The following is a 14,823-nucleotide window of genomic DNA, read 5'->3' on the forward strand; positions in this document are numbered from 1 at the left end:
GTGGTTTGTCTTCAGATGGTATTTTAAGAAAAGCCTGGAACAAACTTATTTCTCCACAGGATCTTACCTCTCCCAAACAAAGTAGCAAGCTGCAAACTGGTGACTGTTAGAACACTTGCAGCACCTTCAAATATGTGGTAACCTAAATCGGTGCATTTCTCTTTGAAGATTGTCCTCCTGCCTTCTTTTGATGCCAGCAACAGACTTAATCAAAATCAGCCCCAAAGGATCGAAAGAGCTCAGAGTCCAGGCGTGTTTCCTGGAAACTGACAGTCAGCTGATCCATCCTGGAGATGCTGCTCTGTGCCTGGCTCCATCCTCCCGTGCTCCCACAAGCCTGCCTGGAGCAGCTTGCCAGGGCTCGGAGCCAGATTGCTGTTAGTCATTCAGAAAGCGGCCAGCGCCGCGCCGCTCGCACTGACCAGGACTCCAGAGGCAGTGGAAAGGTAAGCCTGATGGTTGTGCCGTGATGCAGGCTCTCAGCAGCAGCACTGAACAGGGAATGTTGCTCCCGAGGGATCCGGCTGTTAGCGGAGGTAGTAATCGACCGCGGCGGAGAAAGCGGCGAACCCTCCGCAGCCGATCACCCCGGCCTTCAGCCCAGCTGCAAGGCAAGGGTGGGAAACAATGAGACAAAGTAGGAAATTAATTTTTTTCCCCACTAACTTGTGCTGGCTCAAAGAGCTCACACCAGCGGGAATCTGGCAGTGCCCCCTCCGAGGGAACTCTGGCACTGCCACTGCCTGATGTACAACCCTCGGCAGGGCCGGCAGGATTTGCTCTCTGGGTGCTGTGTCCTCAGCCTCACCCAGGGGACAGAAGAGAACCCTCCAGTGGCCACTGCTGATTTCAGTGTGCTCTGATCTGAGCCCTACAAGTGGTTTGGTGGGACTAGGGAGGGATAGGAAGAGCAGCCACTGCTCTGACAACTCTAAGAGGATTAGGTCGAGGACAGACATAACTTAACAAGCTCAATTAGATGCACTTGCAAGAGCTTTCTTTTCTTTTGTGCTCCATGGACAGGGTTTTTTCTTAAGGAGAGGTGAGAGAAGTTTGATATTTCTGATGAGCAGAGCAGCTCTCTCCTACTTGGGGATTTTCCCAGATGCTGTTATCACTAAAGGAAAGTCCCCACTAGTGCTGCTGGACCAAAACCCCCGTGCTCCTTCTCTTTCACATGTAAGTAGAATTGTCTGTTTGAACTGATATGTGAGAAAGGAGAAAAGCATTTTACACACGGTACAAAAGAAGAGAGTAGAGTTCTTTAGTCCTAATTTCAAAGGAGAGCAGCAGAGACAGTGAAATGGTAGAGCTAAGCAGACCTCTGTTAACACGAGCTTCTGAGTTGCTCTGTATTTTTGGCTCTCTCCCATGACACCACAGAGGAGTGTGGACAGCCACCACAATCTGATTTTTCTTTCCAGTGAATTTTGCTGATTTTCCTCCAATCTCACTGTCTTGTATAACCAACCCTTCCTTATCCACACTCATCCTTGGAGCTGACAGGAAAGCGAGGGTGCAGTTCTGCCAGTCTGAAGCACACTCTCACATTCACCACAACCCCATGCAAAGAGGTTTGCAGTGTGTGTTCCTCTAAGAACATTGTGTGCTGTATAGCCAAATTCAAGTCCTATCACAGTTACCACAGAAACAGTTCCCAGCAGGCACCACCAACCTCTGAAGCCGATGGCTCCTCCCGTGATGCAGCCACTGATAACGCTGTTCTTCCAGTCTGACTTCCCACGATACTGTGGAATTGGAAATCAGAGTCAACAAGTAAACACAGAATAACCATTCAGTATCTGTGCTAACAGCAACGACCTTCTATCCCCTTCTCAGCTGAGGATGTTCTTCCCTCTGCTCTCAGCAGATGGCCCTGCACTCCCAAACTTGCAGGGCCAGGAGGAGAGGAAGGAGCAGGTAAGGGGGAGAGGGAAGACAAAACCGTATGGTGCAATGCAGTGCTGTGGGAAGGATCCTCAGGTGAGCCAGCACAGCCCCCAGAACACAGCCCTGAGTTTAAAAGGACAATAACTACATGAGAGCAGCCCTGAGCCCGGCCATGCAGCTGGTCCTTGGCCCAGGTGAGAGTCACAGCACCTGCTGACAAAGATGGACTATTTCCATAGCCAGGACACACTGGATTTTCACCAGTGCAGAGATCTCTTTGTTCTGCTCCATTGTGCAAGCAGATGCACTTTTCTTCTGGATGAGTTAAGAAGTAATTGTGACTTTCAATTAAAAGGCAGGACTCAAATTCATAACAGGGTAATTTTCCTATTTTAAAAAAGCAGATGATAGATTTACCACTGAGCTGCACAAGGTCATTTCTGGCTGTAGGGGACAGATGAAAACTGGCCTGTTACTCAAGAACTTTCATCAAAGGATCCCTTTCTGCATGTGGAATTTTTGCCATGTTGCAACTCACAGCTTGACGTTTTACACAAGCACTTGTAGCTAGGGTTTTAAAAAGTAATGCCTATGCTTGCCAATACATTCAGGACTTAGCTATTGCAAAAGAGATCTTCATTCTGTCAGAGAACAGCAGCTCTGAAGACAGATCCCAAAGCTGAAAAGCTTTGCTGGCCAAAAAAGAACAAAGTAGCCTATTCCACTGCCCTATTGCAAAGAGGATATACGTACTTACTTGGATCTAGTAAAAGATTTTTAAAGAGTACAAGAAAACATTTCTTAATGGTTGAGAGGTTTCCACTCACCGACTCTACCACGCATTCTGTGCAGGAGAACATGGCACCCACGATGGCAAAGTTCTTGGCGTAGGAGATGCCTCGCTGCCCCATGTCCTTGAGCACCTCTTTGGCCGTGGGAGTGCGATAGGGATCCTTGGGATCAAACCCCACGTTGGTGTCAATACCAGCTGTGAAGATACCAAATGCACCTCCCAGAACAAATCCTGCAAAAGATAAAACAATATGAAATGAACTTGGCTGGATTGGAGCAGCACATTCCCTGCAGGCAATGAAGCGGCTCTGCTCCCGTCCCGCTGCCTGTGAGCGCTGCACCGTGACAGGGGCAGGAATCGCTTGGTGCTACGGACACTTGCGACAGCCTGTGCTGTGCTGAGGAAAGGCCATGAGCACCTGTGCCTCTCCAAGGAAGGCAGACAGAGATCGCTCCCTGGGACATGTCACAGGCACTGCAGGAGGCTTAGAAGAAAAATCAAACACGGGGGATGCAGCCTCTCCTCCATCCGCCCCTTTCCCGACGCCACAGGGACCCCCGAACCACCCCACAGCTGCCTGCCCCGTCCCTCCAGCCGCCGCACCTCCCACACAAGCCAGCGCCGCCTTGAAGGGGCAACTCTCCATGACCCGCTCCACCATCTTCTGCTCCTCGCTCTTGGGCGGGCAGGGGATGCCGCCGAGGGCGGCGGGGTCCCAGACGCGGGGCTGCCGCTTGTCGCCCACGAGGTGCTGCAGCAGGAGGCTGTACTGCAGCGGCGGCGGCGGCGGTGCCGGCTCTCCCGGGGCTGAAGGCGGTGGGGCCGCCATGCCGGGCTCGCACACCCACAGCCGCTCGGCGCCGCGTCCGGGCCCGCTCCTGCTGCCGCGGCGGGAGGGCACGGGAGTTGTAGTTCCGCGGCGGCGAGGCGCCGGGCGCGCACCGCCGCGCTGTGACTACATCTCCTAGAATGCCTCGCGGCGGCGCCGCCGGGGAGAACTACCGCTCCCGGCATGCTCCGCGGCGCGTAGCGTGGATTGGCCGTCCCGAGCAGCGCGGGGACTACATTACCCGGCGTGTCGTGCGCCAGCCCCCTGGCGGCCGGTGCGGCCGGTGCAGGTGAGGGGAGAGCCCCGGCTGCGCAGCATCCCCGAGCGCGGCGGCAGCGGCGGCTGCAGGTGAGCGCCGGGAGGCGAGGGACAGCGCGGGGGGACCGGCTGGGCTGGGGAGAACCGGCAGCCTCGCGCGGGCCAGCCCCGTGCCGGGGGAGCGCCGAGGTGCCGCAGTGCGGGACCGAGTCCCTGTGCCCTGGCTGAGGTTGCGAGGAGGGAGCGGGAAGCTCTGATGTGTCGCGGTGTCGCCGCCGTGTCCCCGCAGCCTCCCCACGGCTGACTCCGGCCCCGCGCCGCTGTCTGAGGGCAACAGGTCCCGCACGGGCGCTGCCTGTGCCCGCAGCGTCCCGCCGGAGCCGAGCCCGGCAGGCGCAGCCCCCGCGGGGCTCTGAGGGCAGCGGGAGGACGGGCGGGTCGTGCCCGCAGCTCCGGACAGCCCAGGGCACCCGAGGCTGGCAAAGGTGTCCCCGCTGTGCCGCGGGCCGGGCGGACACAGCGGAGCAGCGGCACATCCCCGGCTGCCTCCCTGGGGAGAGCTCGGTCTCCTCCGGCGTAGGGCAGCGGTGTCACTTCAGGACGGGTGTAGCTCAAAAGGGCTCTGACAATATCCACAATCGGTTTTTCCGTCGCAAAATGCAAACTTGGCTCGTGTCAAATCGTGCAGGAGCCTTGGCTCTGGAAAGCTTGTGGTGTTTGGTGATAAGGTGAGAAGTGTTGCTTTTCCCTTTGGTAACCAAGGCACAGTGCGCATTAAAAACCTACATTCCTTGCTTGTGTTGCTTTTTTCTTCACCTGTTTTGCTTTCTTGTTCTTGTGGACTAGAACCAGTTTTCATCTTCGCAAGTGATGATAGGTCTGCCTTAAAAATACCTCTCTTCTTATTTGATATTTTTCTATTTTATTTTTAAGTTCCCATAGGTTTTTAAACCCGTGAGAAACAGCCGTGTTGGTTTCAATAGGATGCATGGAATTGTTGTGTTTCAATAATTGAAAATTGCGTAAAAATTTGAATACGTGATGCGTTGGTACGAAATTTTCCTGATATCCTGAAACACAATTTTTTAGAGATCCCAAAGTAATACATTTTCTTTCTTACTCTTGTCCTTTGCTCTCTGTCCTGCTTATGTCTTAGCGTAGGTAGGTTCAAATAAAGATTTAAATGGATGGTTTTATCACTTCAAATACTTCATTAGACGAAGTTCAACAACTTTCCTCTAAATCCCACTGCCCTCTACTGGCTGCACCAGAGGGGCCCACCTGCCCGCTGCTATTCCCTCTTTTTTTATGTCCTTGGGGTTTTTTTAATTGTTTCTTTAGGGGTGTTCCCTCCCCCCCCCCCCTTTTTTTTAAGGTCAAAACCCGTGAAAAAGCACTTCATTTAAATCTACTACCGCAGGATCTTTACAAGGTAGGGGAGGTTGCTGGCAGGATGATCTCCCTAAGGAACCCTGAACTTAAGATTTCAATCTTCTCCTTGATCCAAAATAACCTTGCTGGGCTGATCTCGGAAGTCACACAGCAAAGCCTAATTTCCGAAGGCCTAAGGGGAAAAAACCATATATGTTGGATTGGGAATTTCAGCAGTGAGCGTTTATATGTATAGTTGAAATATTGCTTTGACTTTCTTTCTCTGAGTTTTGGAGAAAATGCTGGGTTACTATTTGTTTGTAAATAAAATATTTTAATAAATATTTTGTAAATATGATTATATAAAGTATACTTATTTATAGATTTTAATATGGAATTATATGTTATTTCCCCCCTTAGATATTTAATAGTTTCCTCCTTTTCCCATTCACACTGTTCCATGTTCTACATACGAACGAATTCTTGTGCCTGAGTATTTGAATAATCTCATCTGCCTGAACAGATTTTTCGTGTGGGTGAAATCAGATGGAGGATTAAGGATTTGAGAGGGGAATATGAGAGTTCAACACATCTTTGATAAACAAGTTGTTCAAATGAAACTTTCGGCTGTTTCTTTTTCACAAGCCTGCGAACCTTCATGACCGCAGAGTGCGCAGCCCACGCATCCGATCCTCTTCCTTCTCCAGTCCCTGGCTGCTGTCCCTGAAGCCGCTCTTTTCTCCTGGAGCTGTTCAGTCCAGTGCAAGAGCTTAGGTTATTTTTAACCTTGCCTAGTCCCATGAAATGAAACATTTTGAATTCGGCTGAGTGTGACGGCAGCAGCGGGTGCAGATGATCCCGAGCTTTTGTGCTGCTCCAAGGAGCTCGGTGTCTGTTTCAGCAGAGGGCAGCACATGGCGACACTGAATAATTGCGTTTCACTTGACCTTTACAGTGACTCAGTGACTCCCACACTTCAGTATTCTCCAGACAGGGTAAATCTTGGAAATAATGTGGGGTTTGTCAGAAATCCTGGTTTTGCATATTGTCTCCGTTTTAGAGTTCCCAGGTTTTGAAGAGACTCTAGCAGTGCTATTAAAAAATTAAAATAAGTTTTCACAGTCCTCAACTTTATTTTGTCAAACTGCTGGTTCCAAAGTCTTTTCTGAAATCATCCAATTGGGCAGGAAGTGGCTGAAGGTGGAAGTCAACAAGAATTAAATAAAGTCCATTCTTTTTCACTCATTCCCACCTTTTTTTCCTTATCAGAACTGTCATAATGTAGGGATGAATGAGAAGAAGAGGAGATAAATTAGTGGATATTTTAATGACAAAAGGAAAAGCTTTCAATTACCACAAGCAAAAGAAAGTGTGGCTGCTTTGCAGGTGGTCACACTGCTGATCTCACCTGTTGTGTACAAAGAGGCTTCCAGTGGCTGCAAAAGGAAAGGTGCTGGGACCTGCTGAGCTTTGTTTCCACCCTATGGTATTTTCATCTATACCTTAAATGTGATCCTTTCCTACTTCGCACTGAGCTTGTGAATGTAGTGCTTTGTCTTTTTTTTTCTTTAAAGACTTTAGGTTTGAAAGCACACTGGAGAAGTGCTTTGTGAAATAGATCTAAAATCGGTGAAGGAAAGCTGCTTCAGCTTCTATACTTTCCTTGGCTTTTGAGTTTAACAAACTTATTTGTTTGAGAGTGCAGTTGGGGTTTTTTTCTTCTAAGGTAGCTTTCAGTGTTGGAGAATACTGTCACTACCATGGCAAACAGCTAAAGTACTAAAAAAAAGGTTAGATCATAGGTAGGTGGCAGGTATATTGGAGTTAAAACTCAAAAGACATCCCGACTCACTGATTTTTCATGGGTTTTTTTGGGGTTTTTTTTCTGCTTTAGGTCAATATAAAATAGATTGCAGAGGGAGATCTTTGGCTAAAATCCCCTGTTAGGATCAGCAGACTTGTTCCTTGTGACTGTGCTCTGTAACTCAGAGAAAAGGAACAGGATGTGGCTTTTCAAGATGAGTGTTTGATCCTGTCTGCTCTCCCTAACGTTTTAGATCTCAAAGGCTGCACCCCTTTTGAAAGTAAGGTGGTTTCGTTGTGTTTGTTCCACTTCAGCAAGGTACTCCTTCTCCTCTTCACAGTTTGCCCAATATTACACATACTTTTGTTTTCACCTATAAAATTTGAAACACACTTGTGTGGTCTAAAAAAAGATCCGGGTAAAGTTTCAGGCATCATCATCTCCCAGGGCTTTCTGCTGTTGCTATAGAAGCCTAAATTCTCTTTGAAAGACCTTTCCAGTATAAAGAAGTTGATACTGCAGGAAAGTTGTCATGGAAATATGCAGTAAAAAGAGAAAGGAGATCTTGGTTTGATGACTCTTACACAGGCTTAGGCAACCTGGTGAAGTGGCTTCCTATCTGGAGATCTGATTCTGCAGATTCTCTTGGTTGTGTTCCAGTGGATTGGAAAGCTGTGGACTAGAACCTAAAGAAATAAATTCTTTAACATTTATATGACCAAACATACCTCTTCAACTCAGAGAGCTTTATCCAGATTCGAGTTTCCATTGAGTGATGGCAGACCAGGGGATTCCCAGCAGCCTGGTTCTAATGGGGGATGGAGCTGTGGTACAGCTATTTATTATATTTCTGGCAATGACCACTCTGAAGGGATTTATTGAAGTACCACTATTGAAATGAGGCTTTCAGAACCACTTTTTAAATGACCAACTAAAAATAGTTTATTCTGCAAGCTTTAGTGCCATTCCAGATTTGAACAGCAGCCCTTTGTGTCCAGCTAAATGATGGGATAAGCAGATCCCTCCCCATAAATTTCTTATACCATCACCAAGCCTGGTTGGCTCCCTGGTTTCAAGCTTTTTGTGCCTCTCTTACTAAAGCCTCCTGATATCTAATAGATGTGATTATGAGTGAGTTGCCTTTAAATATCTATTACCAGTGTCACCATGGTAACTGCTGTAAGAGTTTCTTGCTGGTAAAAGGTTTCCAGCTCCCCAAGATACAGCAGGGCAAAATGCTTAGGCTGTTGTTTTCACGGTTTGGATGAGATCAAAGAGGACAAAATAACGTATTTCTGATTTTAATAGCAGTGGATGTTAGTGGAACTGAAAGGAATAAGATTGGTTTGGAGCCTGTCCTCAGACCAGGGAATAGAGGACACTTACACAGGCAGGGACAGCCCAGGCTTTCCTTGGACAGCAGGCTCCTGCAGGAGTGGGAAGACGTCACTCCCTCTGACTGAGCCAACACTTGGCCTTTCTTTCAATACTGTCACCAAGAGAACTAATTAACCCTAATGAAGGATGCAAAATTGTGATATTCCACCTGCCACAGGAGCAGGCAGAGTTGCTGAGTGATTCAATGTGAAGTAGAAAGAACTGAACTGGCTTGTGTGTTTTCTTCTTTCCTGGTTTTCTCAGACTGCTCCTTCTTTTTCCTCTCGGCCTTCAGCTGCTGTGTACCAGGGTTAGTGGGTGATATTCAGAGGGACTTCCCTGCTGTCCTGATTTCCAAATCTTCCCTTCTCTCACATCTGCTTTCTTTCCCCAGTTCCTGTTGTGTGGCCAATCAATCCTTTGCTCTGCAATGACAGTTGTTTCTATCGGCTTCCACGTGACAGAGTCACTAATGTCCCTCATGTAAACTCTGTCACCTCAGGGGGTTGTTTTGCTTTCATTTATTTATTTACTTATGGTAAACAGGTCATAAACTCCATAGGGCACTTCTTCCTTTTCATGCAATCTGTTCTCTTGCTTCATTGCCCTCCTACTTTAATATCTGCTGGAGATTTTAAATTATCACTTGCTTTTATAGAAACATGGAAAGCTGAGCACCTATTCCTGCTGCTTTCCCACTTCGTTGCCTGTGCCTCCTGCTTCTGGCATTTAGGCCTTTTGGTGAGGGAGGCTTCTGCTCTGGTAATGAGCTGTTTGGTGTGGCTGTGCTGCACGAGAAAATGAGACCTTGAGGAGAGGAGCAATTTGCATCCACTTTCTGTGTGTGTGTGGGGACAACTGGCACAGCAGAGCCAGCACGAGTGGCACTGAGCACGTTTGATGGGAAGATTGTGCCTGCAGGATGAGCTCATGCTGGTGAAGTGTTGATATTTGTCCTTACCTGCCTCGTAGGCAATGTGAGCCACATACCAAGATTTATTTTGCTGAGCTTAAAGATGCTTATAGTTCATTTTAGCTACAAGGTTTATTGAATGCCAGATTTGCACTGAGGGTTTAAAATCTGAAGTGATTAGGCTAGCCAACCAAGAGATCCAAGGAAATAATTTCCTAAGAAGTCTTGAAAGCAGAACCTGGGTCTCAGAATGGAATTTGCCTGCATTATACCACTACTTGTTTCTTAATGGTTCCTCTGTAGCATTGTGGTTAACGCTGGGAGGATCTCCGTGTTTGGCCACTTCAAATATCAGCTGCATGGTTCAATTTCTCAGGTCTGCTAAGCTGATTTAAAAGTTTAAGGGGTAGCAGACACGTTTGTTCATACAAGCTGTCTAGAAGAAAGGAATTGTTGAACTTTAATTTAGATTCTCCCTTTTTTCTGGATTTGATTACATAATCAAAGCCAAATTTCTACGCTGAGTTTCTGGGTGCCTCTGTATCAGAGTGTGCATGTCTGTCAAAACTGCTGATTTATGTGGGAGTTAAAATCAATGGGCACTGTACACCCTTGCTAATTTGTGATATTTGGTCAGTAATTTAGGTGTTTTCATTTGCTAACCTGTAAAATAGATGAGTTATTAAGCCACTGCAATGATCAAGTGTCTGTAAAAGACGCCGAGAGGAAACACGAGATGGGAACTTCAGGGCATCGCTGTGTGGGGAATCAAACCTTGCCAAGAGCCTTTTTTTTAAATCCTGATCTGCGTTAGAGGGCTTGTTCTTCTCCTGGGACTTGAACTCCTCGTGCTTCCTCAGTGCCCCCTGTGAATTTGTCCTGGTTTGGTTGCTGCTGGGCTCCCCGTGATGCTCCGTGTGGCTCTGGGCAGATCCCACAGCTCCTCTCCCGCTCCGGCTGTCGGCACTTCCAGCGTGAATCCCTCGGAAACAAAGCCCATACCTCAGGTCTCTCATTTGCATCCCCCTGAAACGCACCGAGAAGTTCAAAGCAGTGGGACATTGCTCCAGAATCCCGTTGGGCTTTTTAATTCCAAGGCAGCCTCCAGCACACATCCTCTCCAGTGCTTAATTTTGCTGTGCAGCTCTGCATTGTCAGTGATTTCATGGAATGTTCTGTTCAGGGTTCCTTGGAGTGTCGAACCTTTTGGAATTCCTTTCCCGTTAGGTGATAAAATGCCAGCTTTTCCAGCATGAGATCCCTCTGGGACAATAAGTAAAGGGAGCAAGTAGGGTTGTGCAGTATTTTGCCTGGCTAGGTAGTAAAAACTTGCTGTGCTACTTGAATATGGTAATTCTCTATGAATTGTTAATGAGTGCCACATTATAACCTATATATCAGAAAACTAGCAGCGAGCAATAATAAAATAGAAAGTTGCTCCCTTTCCCTTAAGTCTTTCTTTCTTTTAATCAGTGAAATTAAAAAAAAAATCAGTTAGTAAAAAAGAACAGTGTAAGTGTTATCTTCCTCTTTCAGGGAAGAGCACTGAGTATTGCCTTTCTTGCACGTTTCGATTTATCCACATTTTGAATAGCAGGGTGACTGCAGGAAAGCTGTCCTTGGCTTGTTGATGATGCCTAAGGAAGTAGAGACATTTGAAAACTGCGAAGAATAATAAACTTCATATAAATGTGTGCAAAAGTGATCAGTGATTTTCATTTAAGTGTATGAAATATGATGAGTGTTCCTTTGGTACATAGATTTCCGTTCTCATTTTGCCTTTTTCTGTGGGTTGGCTTTTATTTTTGGTAGATAAATGTGTGTTAACTCTTGAGTGTTCTTCTTGGAAATGACAGAAATACTGAAAAATGCTGGCACATCTTACAGACTCTTACTTTTGAAACAGTCAGTTTCCTAATTCTATTTTTGACTGACTCAGTGGCTGTTCCCTTGGAAATTCTCAAGTTGTTGTCTGGTCTTCTGAAATTTTGGCAATAGGCACCAGAGGAAGCTGTTTTTCTTGTCTCCTATAGCACTCCATGTTCCATAAAACATTATCTGCCTTCCCCCTGCCCCCCCCAGTTTAATTATTCTAGTCTCTTCCAGCAATAAGCATTTTCTCCAGTTGCAGGTCAAAGCTGGTAGCCACAGGCTGAGCCCCTCAGGTGTTCAGTAAGAACATGAAACTGTGAGTATTCTCTTAAGAAGAGGGAAGAAAAAATAAATCCCAGTTCTCCAAGCCAGCACACACAGCTTGCTTGTGCTGGTGGAGTCTTTTTGGCAGCAGTTGCAGGAGTTCCATCCACCCATTCGATCAGCAGCAGCTCATTGACTTGAGCAGCAGTTGTTTTTGTCAAAATGGAAAGTGGTGCCCCGTGATTCACTCTGCAAACGTCCACCAGCGGAGTGAACTTCCTGACATCTGCACTGCAACTGAGAAAATAAAGAAGTTTGTACCAGTTATGTCCAAAAGGGAAGACAGCACAGAGTAAATGCTGTCCCAAAGCCATGGCCTGACTCCACTAATACCCACTGTCTGATGCAGGCTTGCCTTTGTAATTACTTTTGGTTTTATAACTCCAGACAGCAACGTTCCAAGCCTTATAGCTGAGTTAGAGACTTGCTTTAAAAAGACATTGTTATTGACATAATAGCCTTGTTTATGGAATTTCTCTCCTTTGTAATTAAGATTGTTTCATGCACAAAAGCAGTTAAATATGGCATAAATATCTGTAAATGCAAAGATATTTTAAGCCTTGCTCCTTGTGTGAGCCTTTTTTCCACATTATGCATTTGCTTCTCAAACAAGCTGTGCCACTCAAAATTCTGCCCTTTGCCCATTTCATTAAGTTCTCATCCATATTTGTTCTTGTGGAATTGCACCATTAATGCAGTTTGCAACATAAAGCCTTTAAATTCCTCAAATGCAGTATTTTGAAGGTGTATTAATGGTGAGGTTTGATCTTATTCTCTCATACCTTGTTGGGAAGTTGTGGGAGCAAGTGCATGGAGCAGAATGCAGGCAATATGTTCACTGTTATTTTGTCTGTCAACCAATTTTACCAGCTGGGTGAGAACCTGGCAGATACTTGAAAAAAGTTTATATTGCTACTTGGAATTGTTTTCTCACCCTGGCTGTGTGAAAGTAATTATGGTTAAGGCCCTGGCTTTCTTTGAGCCTGGCCAACTCATTTTAGCTGTTTGTTTCTGAGCTGTTTTTTCATTAAACAGAAAGGCAATTTATCAATTCAGAAGGTTTTATGCTGAATAATTCTTTGGTCTAACTAAAGAGATCAGATAATTATAGCCATTAGTGCTACCAGAAAACCTCTAAATAAACAAATATACTGTCTGGTCTTTTTGGGTTTGGGGAAGTTCTCCACCACTATTCCAGGCTGTCTACCCAAGCTGAAGTATGTAAATGTTGTGACTGTCTCCTTACAGCCAAGCATTTCATTTTTAGGTTTCAGTCAAGTTATATTTATCAAATGTATCCCAAGGATATTTGAGAGTGCAATACAGTAGCTCATCTTGCCTCCCCACTCCCTCATTTCAGTTCTTTATTTCCCTTGGCTGAAGGACAGGAAAACCTATCAAGCTGCCAACACTGCTGTCCCTCTGAGCCCAAACAAACTCACCAGCAATGGCAGAGGGGCAGCACGCTGCAGTCCAAAAAGGGTTTGGTTTCTTCAGACAAAGAAGCTTCTCAGCAAGGTGTCTGTACCTCATGTCCCCTTCATTGGTGAGCTCAGGGTCCAGGCACCTGCAGCTGTTTGCCCTGAGCTGGTATTTTTGTGCTGCATCTGTTTGGTTTTGAAGATGGTCCATACTCAGAGCAGAAGGAGTGAGTTGCAGTCCCTCCCCTGGCTACCTAAGTGACCTTATTGCCTATGCATGCATCATGTGTGGGGTCACTTCCTCAGGGAGGAGGAACACTGCATTCAGATCAAGTATCTACAGGAACTTCCTCCTTATCTGAGCTGTGAATAATCTCAAAAACTCGAAATGTGGAAAAATACAGAATGGGTGAGTTCTACCAGTGGGCACACAGCCTGTCCTTGGGTATTGAAGAAACTGTCAAAGTGGGCTGGACAGAAGGATTGGTACATTGTGGATGCTGGCAAAGTTGGAATTGCACCTGACTGAAGGTTTAGGGACTTCAATAATGTCTGCTTGAGACCTGCCAAACACAGAACTTTGTCATGTGCTAAACAAGTCATGGTGTGCTCTTTTGTCTTGTTCTGGCATTTTAAGATAAGGCAAGAGTTTGTTACTCTCAAGAATATCATAAAGTTGGATCCCAAATCTATAATCTTCAGAGGCAATTTGGCTTGCACTCAGTCTGTTTTTAAGGTTTGGTTACTCTATGGTAACAGTAGTGGTGCCAACACTGAACTGAAACATAAATTTACTCTTGGCATAACATCAGCTTCCTTCAGGCCCCTTTGGCACCTGGAGTAAGGAGCGTGCAATAATGTTGGACTATTCAGATCCAGCAATACTTTTCAAATATTAAAAATCTTCCCTATTTCTCTACTAGAAACTTCTACTGTAGTATCAACATGACATATATCAGGTTCCTGCTGTTGGGAGGGAGAATTCCTGATCTGTAGTCACAGTCTGAATGTCTTTGGTCAAAGACACCAGAGGTGATCAGACCCTCTCTAGATGGAATTCGACAAAACCCCTGTTTTAAACATGTTCGTTTTCTGTTTGAATTTGGATTTCATGTCTTTGCATCCCCTCTGTCTCCCTTAACTTGACACTACCTTTGCTTGCTTAACTCTGTTAAGACCTCTGGCCTTTTTCTTCCTGTTTTCAAACACAAAATTCTTTTCAAAAATCTTAAAGAGGGGTGTTCTCAAGCATTTGTTCACTCTTGTCCTTTATTTGCTCTCTTCTAAATAAAGAACAGATTGACCCTTCTTGGGCAGCTCGAGTTGCTCAGGACTGATTCTGGTGTTTTGTAAAAGCTTCTGTCTTAGTGCATATTCTTTCCCTACACCCACTTTTCCACTTTGTTGAAGCAATGATGGAGGCAAGGGAAATGTCATAAGGTGTCCTGGCTGTGATTGCTGGCACTCTGGGGGATGCGTTATTGTGGAATATAAAAGCTTCTGAAAGCTGCTTCTGTGTTTTCCTCTGAAAATGCCTTTTTTCTGTGCCACCTCCTTGCCCTTTCTCCATGGTCTGTGCTGCATGTTTTTGCTTGATTGGATCACCCAGACCAGTCTGGGGTTTTTGCTCTGCCCAGTGTCCATTTCTGCTCTTGGGGATGATGGGACACTGAAAGAAGCTCTTCCTCTGCTTTAAGGATTGAAGCATCTCAGTGTTTTGGACGTAGGCTACAAATTGCTTTCTTGCATAAATCCTCCTTGCTTTGATGAAAATATAATATTTGTCATTCCCCTGAGTAAGCGAGTGCCTGTGTGTGTGCTGAATGCCGAGGCGCCGGTGGAGCCAGCTCGCTTCCGTGTGTGAATCATTTCTCAAGCAGCTCTCTGTGTCTCTCTGCAATGTGGTTTTCCTCTCAGGGAAGCACTCAAGCCCTGAATTTTCAGTCTGGCTTGCACATGCTGTCAGAAGCT

General features: G+C 46.1%; 2 protein-coding genes across 7 annotated transcripts in view; one reads left to right on the forward strand and one right to left on the reverse strand.

Moving 5' to 3' along the window:
* Positions 1-3,579, reverse strand: TIMM22 (translocase of inner mitochondrial membrane 22). Its single transcript, XM_069033067.1, has 4 exons — positions 3,287-3,579; positions 2,718-2,914; positions 1,676-1,748; positions 1-604 (listed from the first exon to the last, which is right to left on the reverse strand). The coding sequence occupies exons 1-4, from the start codon at positions 3,510-3,512 to the stop codon at positions 528-530; spliced, it is 573 nt and encodes a 190-aa protein (XP_068889168.1). The 5' UTR covers positions 3,513-3,579; the 3' UTR covers positions 1-527.
* A 207-nt stretch (positions 3,580-3,786) lies between these two features.
* Positions 3,787-14,823, forward strand: part of SPECC1 (sperm antigen with calponin homology and coiled-coil domains 1) — an 84,294-nt gene continuing 73,257 nt past the window's right edge. For all 6 annotated transcript variants that reach the window (XM_069033057.1, XM_069033058.1, XM_069033060.1 and 3 more), the window contains exon 1: positions 3,787-3,860. The gene's annotated coding sequence lies outside the window, so the exon portion shown is untranslated. The remainder of the gene's footprint in view (positions 3,861-14,823) is intronic.

This window comes from Aphelocoma coerulescens, chromosome 19, assembly GCF_041296385.1.
Source record: "Aphelocoma coerulescens isolate FSJ_1873_10779 chromosome 19, UR_Acoe_1.0, whole genome shotgun sequence".
Lineage (NCBI taxonomy): Eukaryota > Metazoa > Chordata > Aves > Passeriformes > Corvidae > Aphelocoma > Aphelocoma coerulescens.